This window comes from Gobius niger, assembly GCF_951799975.1.
Source record: "Gobius niger genome assembly, chromosome: 19".
In the NCBI taxonomy this organism is placed as follows: Eukaryota; Metazoa; Chordata; class Actinopteri; order Gobiiformes; family Gobiidae; genus Gobius; species Gobius niger.
The window spans coordinates 22,658,619-22,676,156 of record NC_136870.1 but is presented as its reverse complement, the minus strand read 5'-3'; the positions used below and the strand labels follow the sequence as shown (position 1 = coordinate 22,676,156).

The window sequence follows — 17,538 nt, the reverse complement described above, 5'->3', positions numbered from 1 at the left end:
GCACTCATGGCAATGTCACTACTGTTTATGTATCGACCGCGGGCTGCAAGTTTAGGAGGAGGATGCAGATGCTCAAATGCATTGTTAAAAAGTTTACAGTAAAAGATATTCAAGGCTAGACTCGTATCAAATGTGTGGTAAAACTTTAACATGATTATTTATTTGAAGAAGGTAGTTACTAATGGTGGCAAAGCTTAAAGTAACTTGTTTACCTTAATAAATCCTTTCCGTAGTCCCTCTGGGGGTAATACAAACGTTAGTGGGATGATTGGGGGTTTTTTCATCTCCCCATGGTGTCTCTGGCCAGAAAATTACATTTGCAACTTTCCCTGCTCCAACCCGGAAGCGCAATACACACTATTAGAATCACGAAGAAGCTAACTGTGGGCTAGCATCACTTTAGCAGTATGTACAGCCAAGTTTGAGTGACAGAAATGATCTCCATTGTGTAATTGGATGCACAATATCTTTGTCTTTTCTGTCAGCGTAGTATTTCCCCTCACGGACAATTAATGAGTTAAAAAACGGCACATGCTACGACACCTGCAGTGGCGCTTATGGCCTTTAGGGGTATGAGTTACTTAGTTCTGCTTTAAAGCTGTACTGAAAAACTCAAGAACTTATTTCATTTATTCATTATGAGCTTTTTATTGGTGAAAAATACCTCAAAAAGCTCGCATCTCCTCAGACCTGACCCGTAACTTTGCAGGGAGCGGGACACCAGCGATTCGCCTCCTTTAAAGATGACAACAGGTTTCCAAACATGAAGTTTAAAGGGACTATACAGAGTTTAAAAATGTTTATATTATGTATTTTCCTGCCCCTACATGTTCCAGCCATGTCCTAATGTGTAGAATGGCCACAACTGCCTCTAAAATCCTGCACTGTCACTCAAAAAGTTGTTACTTCGGGTCTGAAGTGCCGTCATGCACGAGCTTGATATAGAAGCTGCAGTTACATGTATGACCTGAGGTGGCAGTAGTAAGCATAAAATGGCCAACTTGCATCTAGCCCCTTTAAATAACTTAAATGCTCTACTTTTGGCACCATAGATCCACACTGCAAACGTGACATTAGTGCCAGGAAAACAGACCGTGTGCGCTGCTGTTGTGTGTCTAAACATGGCGCATTTCCCTCCAGCGCTAATGAGGAAGTCGGGAGGCGCGGGAGGGTTTGTGAGAGCAACAGCTTAGAGATTTTACTCAACTATCTGCAAATTTCGCAGTTTGTGCATCTTTAGCATTGATGTACATATTTGGGCTATGCTAGCTTAAATTTCGAGTCAATACATAACAGTCGATTTACAAATTTGGACTAGTTTTCAGTTAATACCTCTGAATTCTGTGCCTATTCACTTGAACAGGAACTAAGATGAAAAAGGGGTGGCATTGGTCTTTCTACAGGCACAATTGTTGACACTAAACGACAAAATCACTACGACCTAGTTGGAACTAGCAAGCATCCTTAGTCCATACTAACAATAGCTAAAATGCAGAATAGTCCATTGTGAATGATAACCAGTGTTTTACTTGTCCATTGGTTTATTAATATAGATTGTACCCCTTCTCCCGAGACTTTTTGCCGACACAATCCCGAACTCGTCTGCAAAACAACACATACAGCACAATCAATCGCCGTAACCATACAAGCAGCCTGTTCTTCGTGTTGCAAACAGCTTCCTTCCTCCTCTCGTCGCTGTCAGGCCTCGTTCGTCTCTCTGTCTCACTCAGAGCCCTGTCACTGTGGCTTTAGCTTCACTCGAGCGGAGGAGATTTGACTGGCACCAAACATGAAACACAGCTGCATCTGCCCTGCCCTCGCCGCCTCTCCGTCTGCAGCGTACACAGCCGCGCGGTAAAAGCTCACACTCGCCGCTCTTTAAATATTTCAGCCATTTGCCCGGTCTGATTTGCTTCTCAAAGTGAAGGGCATAAATGTTTGAGGAGAGACAAGGAGGACTAAAAGGCAGCGGCCGCGGAACTGACCACAGGCGACATGTCTTTGGGGTTAACACTGTTCAGGGGAAGTTTAGCTCCGTTACAGAGAGAAGGACTATTGCTATTATCTGAGGAGACATACTGTATCGTGAAAAATCTACTTTTTAGCCAATTTTTACTTTGGTTCTGAGCTGATTCATTCATTTGTTATCATGCCATCGGGTAAAAATGGTGACTTGTACATGGGTAATTCATCCTGCTGCCAGAAGAGGGCTCTCTAAGCATCATTTGAAAATCTGACCAGGATCAGAGTTGTCTTTTCCTTGTGCAGATGATCATATTTGCCGGTTTCCACCTTTGTTTTGACTTCAGTTTGAACCTCTTCCCTAATAACATTGGTAACTGTAGCGGTGAGAGCGGGTGGTGCGCCCTCTGCTGGTGAATAGTTTGTGTAACTGCCTGTTGTAGCATCTTAATTCCGGGAGGTCTTTTGTAAACATGTACGTTTTTTTAACCTCATAACCTCCACCTGAATCAAGCACATTTTTTCCTCTTTGGCTCTACCCAAATCTAAAAGCTTCTTGAAAAAAAATAGTCAAAATAGGGATAAAAATGAGGATGAAAAAACAACAAAAGAGCAACAAAAAAGTGACAAAACAAAGCGGCAAAGAAGCAACAAAAACATGCCAGAGCAGCTACAATAAGACGACATAAAGAGACGAAAAAGTGTCAAAAAAAGTGACAAAAACCCTTAAAAACTGTGACAAAAACGCAGCGACAATGCAACAACTCACTCAGTCATTCAAACCTTTATTTAACTGGGGAAAAAACTCATTGAGATCAAAAATCTCTTTTACAAGAGTGCCTTACAAAATAGTTAGGATCAGTTTTGTCGGCCTTAGCTTTCAAATGAGTAACTGTTGTCCAGTCCAGAAGCCTTTAGATTTGAGTAGTACTTCCAAACGAGAGAAAATGCATTTGCTGGTCAAGGTGGGGGGCAAGAAGTTAAGTTAAACTACAAAAATATCAAGTCTAGGTTGTGCTATAAGTCTGATTAAAGGAATAAGCCACCGTTTTTACATACTGAGATATGTTCTTACCTTGGCTTAGACAAGTTCATTTGTACCTGTCTGGTCTTCACGCGTGCCCTCAGTCACGTAAACACAGCACAGACAGCGTTAGCATTTAGCCTCCTCTCCCCTATAGCTCCGAACAAGGTGAAGATAGAAGCTACCAAGCTCTTCCTTTGGAGCTATGGAGGAGAGGAGGAGAGGCTAAATGCTAACGCTGTCAGAGCTGTGTTTACGTGACTGAGGGCACGCGTGAAGACCAGACAGGTACAAGTGAACTCGTCTAAGCTCAGGTAAGAACATATCTCAGTATGTAAAAACGGTGGCCTATTCCTTTAAAGCATATTATTGGACCTTTAAGAAACAGTATCATGTAAATGTTTCCGTTTTGTTGCAGACACGACCCTCTGTTGATCCCGGGGAGCGAGCCGATCGAGAGCATGGACGAAAACGTGAAGAAATACGACTCGACCGGAATGTTCCACTGGTGTCTGTCCAAGGACATCGAGAGAGTCACACTGGTGGGTCGTAAAACCTTTTAATACAATTGCTTCTATTTGATTTGAATGAAATTTTATTAAGTTTATACACTGCCTGGCCAAAAAAGCACACATTTGGATTCATTTTTCACCAAGTTCTTGTATTGACGATGGGAGAATGTAACCACTGTGCAAAGCCTTCTCCAGCACATCTCAAATATTCTCAATGGGGTTAAGATCTGGATTCAGTGTTTGCCAATACATGTGTGATTGTGTCTCATACTCCCTGAACCACTCTTTCACTATGTGAGCCCAATAAATCCTGACATTGTCATCTTGGACTATGCCCTTTTTGGGAAAAAAACAAAAATAACCTGGTCATTCAATATAAGGGATTCAGTTTACCTTATTTTTGGGGCACGTAACATTGCTGGTTCTTCCATTTTATGTCAGGCAGTGTTAACAAAAAAAGGCATTTACGGAGGCATATTATGAAAAGTCATTTTTTCTTTTATCAAAAGACATACTGTACCTGGAGTAGTATTTCAGTTCATTCACTCACATTTGAGAAATCCAGTTTACTTTTGTTTCTTTGTCTTCTGCAAAAAGTCATCAGATTCGTTTGTCCTGGATTTTGTTGCAAAATAGATAGAACCCAGGAGTAACTTCCAAATGTTTATATTCTTAAAGGGACAATATGGAGTTTAGAAATGTTACAATCAAAAAATTAATATAGAAGCTGCAATTACGTGTAAGACCTGAGGTGGTAGTAGTGAGTAGCCTATATAAATGACCGACTTGCATCTAGTCCCTTTAAAGCATCACTGGGCTCGTTCTCCAACTGTTTTATGGATTTTATTGACATGTTAGCATGATGTTGGATATAAAAAAATAGTGGCTTGTATTTGTTTTGTTTTTTACCATGGTTAACTCTCTCTGATGGCAGCAGAGGGCGCTCCGAGCAACACACGAGATACTAACAGACCAGCTCTTACGTATCAAGAGTCTTTTCCTCACACGTACATTATTTTTAAGTTACAACACGTGAAATATCAAATCTGGAGTGACCAGAAGCAGGTCCATAAACCACAATTATACATGCCTAATTTCCACTTTAATAATGACCACCACACCAAGACTAAAACAGGATTAAAAGGTGCAGTGATGAAGAGAATGTCTGTACCATTTGCTTCTATTACCAGCGTTGGTTGTAATGTTTCGCTTCAGAAGGAACTACTACACAAAGACGCATGTGTTAGGCTCCCTAGATAGGCTGCTACTAGGCTATACTTGATATGCCACTTTTCAAATCATGTCACGTCAGTCAAAGTAGATTCCTCCGAACGAGCAGAGAGCCCTCCTGTCAAGTGTCTATCTCAGTCTGTCAGTATTTTGACATTTCTGCATATCACTGCAAACGTAGACAAATGGCATTTCAGAAATACACAGGAAATTGACATATCTAAATCACAGGAGACAGCGTAAGGCGGGGGCGGAACATGAATTCAAAGCAGTCCTTTATAGATACTATTTGTTCCATAGTGTTGAAAGTACTGCATGCCACGCGTCGGAATGAAAGTTATACTTGGGAAATGTTTATACCTTGGGGTTTATGGTCAATATAGAGTTAATTATAAGAATGGATGACAATGGATGCATCTTGTGATCTTTATCTGGGAACTTACTTAGAGTAAATGGTTGATGGTCGGTACTTGGATGGGAGACTGTTTGGGAAACACCAGGAAGCCTAACAAATGTAGTGTGTGAGTGGTTGGTGGTGGTCGGAGGGGCCGATGGCGCAGACTGGTTGCCTTGCTTCGGTCAGTCTACCCCAGGGCAGCTGTGGGGCGTCTTTGAGTCTCCAGAAAAGCGCTACATAAAACCAATGCATTATTATTATAATGAAGACAGCTGTGCGTCAAGAAGACAGCTGTAGTCCAATTTACAAAATATGAACTGAATATAGTAAACTGATGATTCTTGACTCCTTCTTTCATTATTAGTTTTGGCTTCTGCACGTGTCACTGTTAATGGAACTACAACATAGCAGTGCAGTGAGTTACGGTGCTAGAGGATAAATGAAAAATAGGCAGCAGTCTTGATGTCTTATACAGTGGAAGTTTATTTACCATCGGTACGGGACCCGGAGACATGAACTCGAGACATTGAGCTAGTCCTACCATTCAAGTCTGTCTATGCTTTCACAGAAAAGCGATAAATACCCTCTCGAGCGTCATACTGATACACAAGTAAAGCATTCAGTGGCTGAGAGTCTGAGCACCACAAGTCAAGGCTATGACAGCGATAGTACGACTTTACAGCTTGACCCAGTATAATAAATAGTGATTTAATGTTATCCTCTAACAGATGTAACCTTGTCAATTCCCTGTGATGGTTGTGACTGGTTCGGCCTCAGCCGCCAATCAGTCACTTGCTTACCATGTTTGACAGATAAACTGTAGTCCTACTTACTGTCAATCTATTAAATAAAGATACGGAGACATGAACAGGAGTAAAGTGGCTCAACAGCTCATGAATACTTGAAAAACAAAGACAATGCTAACCAGGAAGCTAGCATTAGCTTCATATTACACATGCTAATGGTAGCTTAAGTGCTGTTTTAACCACTTCTACTGAATAATTTGCTGTGAAAATTTTTCCATATGGTTCTTATATTGACTTGACTATATTTGTGTGTGATAAATATGTGTATTGTCCGACAGAAAACGGCTAAAAAGAGTGAAAAATTTGTTGGTTTTGACATGAAGCCGCATCATGTTTCCTGTGTTGTTAACTGTATTTGCCGCTTGACTCCGCCTCCAGACCCGTAGCGAGGCGGCCATGACGGTGCTGAGCGGGCACGTGGTGGTGTGCATCTTCGGGGACGCGAAGTCGGCGCTGATCGGGGTGAGGAACTTCGTGATGCCTTTGAGAGCGAGTAACTTCCACTACCACGAGCTCAAGCACATCGTGTTCGTGGGGTCGCTCGAGTACCTGAAGAGGGAGTGGGAGACGCTGCACAACTTCCCCAAAGTCTCCATACTGCCCGTGAGTACCGGACACAACTCAGAACTTTAGTCTCCATACTTAAAAATGCTACCCCAAAAATAACCTCCATAAGATTAAAGTACATTGTTCCTTCTTTAAAGCTAGTTCTTCCAGACCAACTATGTCTGCAGAGTCAGTACTGTGGGCCAGGGGTTTTCAACTGGTGGTTCAGGACGCTTAAAGAATGGCTATTTTTTTTTTTTTTAGAGCTTTTTTCCATGTTACAATGTTGTTCTCTCGTCAAAAACATACTAATGGCCTTTATTTAACCAGGTTGGCCCCACAGAGGAACCTATTGTACATGCTTTAGTAGTAGGGGAAACCGGAGTACCAGGAGAAAACCTACACATACAGTACATTTTTCTAATGTAGTACTTTATTTTTTACAGTGTTTCATTCATGTTTATTATTACCTAGCGCTGCAGAAGTTCCCATAAAGCTCCACCTGAGAACCTTTCATCACGGAGTGAAAACACTCGCCATTGCTCACTACAGCCACACGAGTCGAGAGATCTATTTTTAAAATGTTTTTTTCTCTTTTTTGAAAGAGCGGCTATATACACATACATACATACATACATACATGCATTCACAACACATAAGCACATATATGTACATACACATACAAATAAATACACACATATATATACCCATTTGCGTGTACATGCACGTGCACATGCACATATAGACGTATACAATACATATCCGTTCAAATCAAATTCACTTGATTTATTAATTTAACAGTTTGCTGGAAAAATAAATCACCAATTTTTCCTTTTTTTACATTTTGTCACCCACCTCATTTTCACATTTTCAGATTTTTATTTTCAAGTTCTCTCCGCTAATATCTGTGCTGCTAATTGTCTGTTTCAATAGGGTGCATTCCTCACTGTTGCCAGCAGAGGGATTAGTCAAGCAAAAAGAACAAAAACAATACAAAGTGAAAAGTTAGACGATCTTTACACAGAAGTTTTAATATTTGCGGCAATGTCAGTAGTTGCCATACAGATTCTAAATGGGCAGGATGTTGAGCTCCATTGCAAAGGGATGTTAATGTGTTTCAAAAGGCCTGCCCCCCCCTCTCCTCAGGGCACCCCTCTGAGCCGGGCCGATCTCCGCGCGGTGAACATTAACCTGTGCGACATGTGCGTGATCCTGTCGGCCAATCAGAACAACATCGACGACGCCTCGCTGCAGGACAAAGAGTGCATCCTGGCCTCGCTCAACATCAAGTCCATGCTGTTCGACGACAGCATCGGAGTCCTGCAGGCCAACTCACAAGGTATTACCCAAACTAAAACATCCTCCTGCTCGGTTAAAGGAAACTGAGACACAGAATCTCTCTTTCATGGGAGTTCTGGCCCTATTGTACATGTTTTTTGGTTGAGAAAACAACACAGAAAGGTCTCAGAATTGAACCTGGGATCTTGTTGTGGGGCAAGAGTGTAGACTGTTGCCGCCAAGGTTTAGATATTGCCATAAATGGACTTTTGCATTTTGATGAGGAATTCCAATACTTTAACCTGACTGAAGTGGAAAAGGATTCACAAGCAGAACAAGTTCCCTAAGCAGTGGTTCTCAACTTGTGGGTCCGGAACCAACAGTGGAAGTCTTTTCCAGAGGACGTTTCTTTCAATATTTACAGCAAATGTATGAAAACACCACCAGAGTCCATTAAAATGACTGATGCTAAGCTGGTTCGATCATGCTAATGAGTCTGACATTGAGTGAACTATTTGGAAAAGTCCAAAAGCAGATTCAAATTTGGCTGTTATTGGGGGGTTCGAATCCCAGCTCCTGCAGGTGTCCACTGCCGTTGTGTCCTAGGGCAAGACACTTCACCCACCCTGCCTCCAGTGTCTGCTATAGTGGTGTATGAGTGAGAGAGTGAATGGGTGACTGGCTCCTCACTGTAAAGCGCTTAAAGCGCTATATTTTTATTTTTATTGTGCAGCGCGGTAACGCAGTGGTTAGCGCTCTCGCTTCACAGCAAGCAGGTCAAGGGTTCGATTCCCACCTGGACGGGGTTTGCATGTTCTCCCCGTGTCTGCGTAGGTTTCCTCCTGGTACTCCGGTTTGTACAATAGGCCAGGATGAATGATCTGTGTGAATGTATGGTGGTCAGAGGGACCGTTGGTGCAGTCGTGACAGCGCTTCTGTCAGTCAGCTTCTGATGATCTGATTTATTTCAAGGATAGACCCGTTGAGATGAACCATCCCTTTTTCAAGGGGGTCCTGAACACAAAATAACACAACATAGCAAGTCTTGTCACATGCACATAACAATCACAGTCTCATGTCTTGCTCTGTCGATTTCCCTCACTTTTAATGCAATACAATATTAACAATAGGTACAAAGGAAAAAAATAAGAAATAGATTTGAAAAAAAAAAGATATTATATACTGTAAGTTGAGACCATTTACCATTTATATCAGTCTATGTCTAAACTTTTGTAAAAAAAACAAAAAAAAACAACAACAACTCTGATTCCAGGCCCTAAAGGTCATTTTAATTTCCTCTTTACCTGAGCTCGGGCCGGTCATCAGTGTGCACAGCTGACCAAATAATCACCTTTGTATTATGATTGTGTTGTTATACACACTATACAGATATCAGCACGTCAAATGTAATGTTTTGTATGTCATTTTAATGCCCAAATACTGTATTATTTATGTCACAAACGCAAACCCCCCCCTCTGCATATTTCATTCCTTAAGATTTGCAAACTCATCAAATAGAGGAATGAGGCAAAGCTGCAGTTCATGTGTTTGAGATGCTTTATTTTCTTCGTTTGACAAACTTGTGCTGTAAAAACAGTCGAGCAATGCAATAATTTACCAAGAAGTTTTAGATTTACCACCAGTTTGAATCCAATGTAATGCTTTTTAATGAGATGTAAGGCCTTAATATTAGCACAATTAATGGAATCCTTTGTATTGATCCGATAAGGTAAAGATGCATCTCGATTCATCACAAAACGATCCATGTCCCAGTCATAATTTTAGCATAAGGCGCATCTCTTTGTGTATAACTCCATGGTTCGATTCACTCAGTAAATATTCAGCTCCGTGTCGGACAAATTGATGCATCAGCAAAACTAATGGCCCTCCATTCCTCACACACAGACCGCTCGTACATAAATCACCCGACTGTGACCCTCTCGTACATTTGACGCGCCTCAATATTGGCTCTAATAGACCTGACACGCTCCTCGTTTTGTTTTCCTTTACCCCAACATCCTTTTACCTCCAGGAAAAGAAAAAAAAAAAAAAAAATCAAGAAAAAACAGCATCATTCACGATGGCGCCGCCAAATCGAAATAAAGCGACGCGAGATTGAATTTGAATTGACTTGACATCCGCGAGTCGCCGCAGACTGACAAGTAAGCACATTAGATCCGAGGTCGGCGATGTATAATGCATCGCCGCCGCTTTGACGTCCACCGTGCGCCGCGCTGACTCAGGCAAAAAAAAAAGAAAACGCCGGGGTCATACATGTATAAGTGGCGTAATCAGATTGGCAGCCATCTTGCCTCTGTCTGCGAGAGGTCAGAGGTTTCTAAAAAGCACGCGGCTCGATGCGGACGCCGACCGTTACGGCGGCGGCGGAGGAGCGGCGTGGATGATGAATGTCCGGGTTAATTTCATAAACTATAGGCGCGGAGAAGGAGGGATGTAAAAGCTGCAGGCAGGGGTGTCCTTCCGTCGCTCGGGAAAATACTTTTAATAATTTATTCACGAGCAGCAACAAACATGAGCTGAAGCCTGAGAACTGTAAACTTTGATTGAAAAGCAAGTCAAATTTAATGCTTTTTAATGCCATTTTAATACTATATTTAAATGCCACAAACAGAGAAAAAAATGGCTCATATTTAATTTCTTAAGATTTGCAAACGTTTCATCAAACAGAGGAAAGATAATTGGACAAATCTTCAGCCCGAGTTCCATCCATCCATCCATTTTCTTCCGCTTTATCCGGGGCCGGGTCGCGGGGGCAGCAGTCTCAGCAGAGATGCCCAAACTTCCCGATCCACACACAGTTATACAGTAAAAATTGTGGAGCGATGTCATACATTTCTTATAAATTTAGAATTAATGCCATTTGAATCTGATTTAATGCTTTTTAACTCATTGACTGCCAGCAATTTTCAAATCAGAGAGCTCCCCACTGCCAGAGGTTTTTCAGGATTTGTACTGTTTTTTCAAGACCCACAGAAAATTTAGGTCTAGGTCTATGTCAACACGAAACCCATCAAAAGAAAGATTAGACTCTCTTCTTTCATCTAAAAAAATAGTTTGTTCGTCTTTCCATTCTTTAGTAATCGTCGGTAAATAGGTGAAATCACCCAAAATGCTGGTTTCTGACCAAAACATTGACTGTGATCGCATCCAAAGAGCAATACTGCCACCTAGTGACTCAATAAAATTACAACTAAGATCTTAACACCAGACATGCTCAAGGCTTTGCTGCAGCCGTTCCCATTGAAAAACCTAACTGACGTCTATAGACGTCATTGGCAGTCAATGAGTTAATAACACGTAAGGCCTTGATTTTGCCCCCCCAAAATATTTTAGTTTAGTTGGTCTTTAATCCATGGTAAACTGGTCTAAAAAATTAACGCTCAACAACCGAATTATTTGCGCACAATTTCGTTTAAAAATAGAGAAACAAACGCACACAGAAGCGTACTGATGAGTAGCCGCCCGGTGCCGCTCACTGACATGGTCCGAGAAGGCGAAATGTGTGGTTGTAATGTGGGCTTCTGCACCGTGAGCAACAATAAAAAAAACACCCCTGACCTAAAGGCTGCACTTGTATCTACCATGTTACAATTCCACATTAGAATAAAAATGAATTTGCTCATACACATGTTCACATACTTCTGTTCTTTTGTCCCTCCAGGCTTCACTCCTCCGGGGATGGACCGCTCCTCTCCAGAGAACAGTCCGGTCCACGGTTTAGTTCGACAAACTTCAGTCACGACAGGAGCCAATATCCCCATCATCACAGAGCTAGGTAAATGCAACAACTGCTTCTATGTTTTATTTAATTACTAACAAAGCATGTCCAGCTGCAGATTTTGTACTACATTTGTGGATATCTGAGATTTTACTAAACAAATGTGCTCAAGGGCGTTTTCACTCAGAAAAATCTGAAACACGGACTGAAGGTATATTTACAAAGTGACTCTTGCCTGGTAACAAGAAATGCTTTCTGTCAATATATAATATGAATAGATAAGACAAAAGACTTGCTCAAACTTGTCCAAAATTATGGAAGTCTTATACTGTGGAGTTTCACACAATATTGAGCAGAAAGCGCTTAAGACTAAAATGCGTTGTTTAGTGACAGCTGCATGGTTATTTGAGCCTTATACATAATACACACCATAAGGCAGAGGGGGGACACTCGAGTCAAATGACTTGACTTGACATTTTGGGATAAAATTGGGGAAAATGAAAGAAAAAAAAAGGAAATATTTGGAAAAAATAGGAAAATAGGGGATTTTTTTTTCAGCAACAAAGCAATTTATATGAAGATATTTGTATAATTATGATGGCTTGCAAATATGGCAAAATATGGCTTCATCATCGTTATCGAGAAAGTCCCCATAAATATTGAGATGTTATTTTTTGTCAATATGGACCAGCCTGATTCATAATATGTTTGTAGAAGTCTAAACTACAGGATTAGCAGCTTCTAAATTGATAAAAATCCTATGGAGAATTAATTTTCTATTGCTTTCTGAGGACATTATTTTGCCTAAATCAGTCTTTGCTAATTGTGATCATTAAAGGGGCTAGATGCAAGTTGGCCATTTTATACTCACTACTGCCACCTCAGGTCATATATGTAACTGCACCTTCTATATTAAGCTTTGTATTAACCATAATAAGTTAAATCATTTAAGGTATAACTCCAATATTAAAGGGGTTAGATGCAAATTGGCCATTTTATACTCACTACTGCCACCTCAGGTCATATGTGTAACTGCAACTTCTATATTAAGCTCGTGCATGACGGCACTTCAGACCCGAATTAAAAACTTTTTGAGTGACAGTGCAGGATTTTAGAGGCAGTTGTGGTGAATAGGTCTGGGCTCATTCTACACATTGGGACATGGCTTGAACATGGGGAGGAAAATACACAAATTTAACATTTTCAAACTCCGTATAGTCCCTTTAAAGTTGTGATTGCCAGTATTTCTGCTGCCCAAATATCAAACATACCACAGGGATAAATACAGGGGGTTTATGGATACTTCCTGGACCCAGTGCCATAACCCTGGAGTGAAAACGCCCTGGCACCAGCCCCTTCCATGTTCTCTCCTTCATTGTTGACATATAACTATTTCTCCTCAAGCGCCGTTAGCGAAACAGGGCAAAAAGCTGCCAGTGATTTCGTTCAGTCAGGATAAGAGCAGTGGGACGAGCATTCAGATGATCACAGAGCTGGGTAAGACGCACGCCGCATTTTATTGTACGCCTTCTGTACATCACCGCTTTTGGTGTTTGCGCACTTTTTTTCTTGTTGCTGTCTTATCATTGGTTCAAAATCGCCTGTCTTGTTTCGGTCCGCATTTTCTCAAAGCCAAGTCACTGTCTTATATTTTCAATCTTTGATTCAGCAGAAGACTTTTGTGTTTGATCAAAAAAAAAAAAAAAAAAAGAGCTGAGTCCCGAGCCTCCCGCTTCATCTCCACTGGTCGATTTTTGACGCCCTTGAAGCTGCTGCTGCTAAATTTTACATTATTGCGCGTCTCTATCCGAGTTACAGCGCGCGATGGGCCCAGTGATGTGTTCAAAGGAGAGTCTGCAGCTGGAGAAAGTAATTGGAATCTACAGAAGACTTGTATATGTGCAAACAGTGGAGATTTGAAGGAGGCAATGGACAAAATGCATGGTGGCAAAACTGTGTCACACTGGCTGAGGATATGGAGTGTGCTCACTGCAAAAAAGCTTACATTTAAAGCAGAACAAAGTAACTCATGCCCCTAGAGGCCATAAGCGGCACTGCAGGTGTCGTAGGATGTTACGGTTTTTTACTCATTAATTGTCCGTGAAAGTAAATACTACGCTGTCAGAAAAGACAAAGGGAGAGAGGGATATTGTACATCCAATTACAGAATGGAGATCTTTTTTTTTTTTAACTCAAACTTGACCTTAAATGCTGTTTAACCCTTTAATGTTATCCCCACAACCAAGAAAAAAAATATATATATTTTTATTATTATTATTTTTTTTATTATTTTTTTTATTTTTTTTTTTTTATTAATTTATTTTTTTCTATCTAAACCAGCCTAAACTTGATCTAAACCGGTCTAAACTTGATCTAAACCGGTCTAAACTTGAACTAAACCGGTCTAAACTTGATCTAAACCAGTCTAAACTTGATCTAAACCAGTCCAAACTTGATCTAAACCGGTCTAAACTTGATCTAAACCAGTCCAAACTTAATCTGAACCGGTCTAAACTTAATCTAAACCGATCTAAACCAGTCTAAACTTGATCTAAACCAGTCTAAACTTGATCTGAACCGGTCTAAACTTGATCTAAACCGGTCTAAACGAGTTCAAACTTGATCCAAACCAATCCAAACCAGCATAAACCAGTCCAAACTAGTCCAACCCTTGTGTAAACTGGATATTTTGAGTATTACACACTTGGTAGAGAATGGCAGAGAGGCAGAATTAGAAACAACACATGATTCAATAAAGTGTGCTCTACCAAACGGTGGAGCAAACTATTAAAGGGTTAAGTGGCGCTAGCCCGCAGTTAGCTTTGCCCGTTAGCCTGTTAGCTTCTTCTTCGTGATTCCATTAGTGTGTATTGGGGCCTCCGGGTCAGAGCGGGGAAAGTTACAAGGGTGGTTTTCTGGCCAGAGACACCAGGGGGAGATGAAAGACCCCCCCAATCATCTCATTAACACTTGTAATACCTCCAGAGGGACTACGGAAAGGATTTTTTGAGGTAAACAAGTTACTTAGTACTGCTATCTACTATCTACTATCTGTAATATTTAAACTTAACCTGCATCTTTGAAAGAACTATAGTACTGGTAAAAAGTTTGGAAACACTTTTTAAGTATTGTTTTTTCTGCTATTTCAAGACTTTTTACATTGTAGATTCAGTGACCTAATGAAGCTCCATGAGAAAATGCCAAGAATAATTTTGAGGAATTTAACGTATAAAACATATTTTGAGTTATTTCACCCTTTTTTGTTTCCTGCATAATCCCATGTCTTCATTCATAATTTAATACCTTGAATCACACAATGGAAATGATGTTGACAATAAAGAAAAGCCAAAACATAAAAAGTGTTTCCAGACGTTTGACCGGTACAGTAGTTCTCAAGTAAAAGGATTTCGCAAACTTGATTTATGCTCATTTGTATCATAGTGATCTTAATTCAAAATAGTTCATCTAAATTAATCCCTTTGCAACAAAACAACGTCTCAAACGCTCCAAATCCTCTGCTTGTCGATGTTGAGCGCACTTCATGTTTTGTTCTTTCTTCTCTAGAGTTCTGCTGCTGCTGCTTGGCCTCTTGCTTTTTCACGCTTCATCTTTCCTAAAAAAAAAAATGAAAAAAAAAATAAAAAAATGCAACATTCTCTTTAAAGCTCGATGTATTTTCTGCTTTTTCCAGTGAACGACTCCAATGTGCAGTTTCTGGACCAAGACGATGACGACGACCCGGACACGGAGCTGTACCTCACGCAGCCGTTCGCCTGCGGGACCGCCTTCGCCGTCAGCGTCCTCGACTCGCTCATGAGCGCGGTAAGTCAGAGACGCGTGAGCAGTCATGGGGGTCTGAGCGTGAATATGGTCTTCTAATGTTAAAGTAGGAGTTGAGTAAATCCCTTTTGCCATCATCGCAGCATTTGTGAAGATTTTCGATATCGGCCGATAGCCAATATCTGTCTTTTATCGGTCGATATCTCTGGAACTAAAAGTGGAAAGGGTTCAGTCCAGGCTTTAAAGCAGTACTAAGTAACTCATCCCCCTAGAGGCCATAAGCGCAACTGCAGGTGTCGTAGCAAGTTTATTTTTTTTTCTTATTTATTGTCCGGGAGAGTAAATACTACGCTGACACAAAAGGCGAAGGAAGAGAGGGATATTGTACATCCAATTACACAATGGAAATATTTTTTTTCACTCAAACTTGGCTGTAAATACTGTTTCACGTGGTGCTAACCCGCAGTTAGCTTTGCCCGTTAGCCTGTTAGCTTCTTCTTTGTGATTCTGTTAGTGTGTATTGGGTGCTCTTACCTGGTGGCAGTGAAGTTGCAATCGTAGTCACAAGGGGGAGATGAAAGACCCCCCAATCATCTCATTAACACTTGTATTACCCCCAGAGTGACTACGGAAAGGATTTATTAAGGTAAACAAGTTACTTAGTCTTGCTTTAAAATGAGCCCGCCCCTTTTAAAGCATGGGCTACCTACTTAACATGAATATACAGCGCCCCCTGCTGTCACAGTTCAACACTGGTACATTTAGAAGCTTCATACACAGATTATAAGACCAGACATTTTTCAAATAAACCTCAGAAAAAACTGATGGATGGATGGATGGATGGATGGATGGATGGATTTAAACCTTCACTATAATAATAAATGTTTAACTACAGACTATTTGAAAGATAACAAAACAAACATCAAATTAAATTAGTTAAATATCGGCTAATATATCGGCTTTTGGCCATGCCAACCCCCTTCATATCAGTATTGGACCCCAAAAATCCATATCGGTCGGGCCTTACTCACTAATATAAAATGTGACATGTTATCAGTCTGACTTGTGGAGATATTGGCATGATTGTCTTTTTAAAATGCCATTTTAATTGTTTGTCTCGTCCTTTTATTTTATTTTTTAATGGACCATGAGTCCGGAAATAAAGTTGCGTGAAGCCGTCTGCAGCATAATCCCAAAGATTCTCAATGGGGTTAAGGTCTGGACTCTGGTATTGTCATCATGGATTATGCCCGTGCCATCAGGGAAGAACAAATCCATTTACCCAGTCATTCAGGATTCAGGATCTCATTCTTTGGGCATTGTTTGTGTTGCTGAACCCCAGATCATAACAGTTTGTAAAATCCAGCTGGACACTTTTCTTTTTGGTCAGGCAGTGTGTTATTATAATCGATAACTTGACTTTGTGGATCCATCTCTAAAGTCCGCCGCTCGTCAGTAGAGTAAGGGAGGTGACATGATTAGGTCCTGTCTATACTGTCTCCATTTGTCAGCGTTAACAGCACAGACAACAGCAGGAACGGCAGTGTTTTAAATGGACAGGGCTCATCCATCATCACAGTCGATACCTGTCAGTGTGAATGAGCGCCGGCGCCGAAGACGGCAGACGCTATTGACAAGACCTGACAATCCAGGTCACCTCCAATCAGTAACAAGGAGAGTGTACCGTGCAACCAACATGTCAAGCCAGATGTGTTTATTGCAGTAGATTACGTGGTGAACATTTAAATATTTCTTAGAGTTGGAAAAAAATATATCACAAATGATTACACATACGCTAAGTATGAATATGGAAAGATTTCTCACATGTTTGAGCTTTTAACCATGAACACTATTGTTCCCTCGTCCTAAACGTACCTGGAGTTTCTGTTTTCTCCTTTCATCCCATAAACACTGGAGCCATTCTGCTTTCATCAGTGCGCCTTAGATTTGGTAGCATCATCAGCTCGTGCCTCACAGCTTGAAGGTCCCGGGTTTGATTCCAACCTGGACGAGGCCTCTCTGTGTGGAGTTTGCATGTTCTCCCCGTGTCTGCGTAGGTTAGTGGAAAAAAAACATGTGCAATAGGTTAATCCTCCAGTCAGGTGTTACTGAGCCCATGCTGGCAGCTCACTGGTCTACAGGTCGCCCAGCGACATTGAGGATGGGTCAAATGCAGAGAACAAATACAGTTAAGTTATACTGTGTTAATTTCTCTACAGAGATTAATTCAGTATAACTTCACTGAATTTAACTGAACATATTGT

General features: G+C 41.0%; 1 protein-coding gene across 8 annotated transcripts in view; it reads left to right on the top strand.

Moving 5' to 3' along the window:
* The window catches only part of LOC306978522 (calcium-activated potassium channel subunit alpha-1-like), a 149,789-nt gene that overhangs the window by 125,928 nt on the left and 6,323 nt on the right, over positions 1 to 17,538 (top strand). For 7 of the 8 annotated variants that reach the window (XM_079577112.1, XM_079577106.1, XM_079577111.1 and 4 more), the window contains 6 exons: positions 3,405 to 3,528; positions 6,310 to 6,534; positions 7,624 to 7,816; positions 11,438 to 11,551; positions 12,899 to 12,991; positions 15,186 to 15,316. In XM_079577112.1, the coding sequence (XP_079433238.1) occupies positions 3,405 to 3,528; positions 6,310 to 6,534; positions 7,624 to 7,816; positions 11,438 to 11,551; positions 12,899 to 12,991; positions 15,186 to 15,316 (880 nt within the window). The remainder of the gene's footprint in view (positions 1 to 3,404; positions 3,529 to 6,309; positions 6,535 to 7,623; positions 7,817 to 11,437; positions 11,552 to 12,898; positions 12,992 to 15,185; positions 15,317 to 17,538) is intronic. The other variant, XM_079577109.1, reaches the window with a different exon arrangement.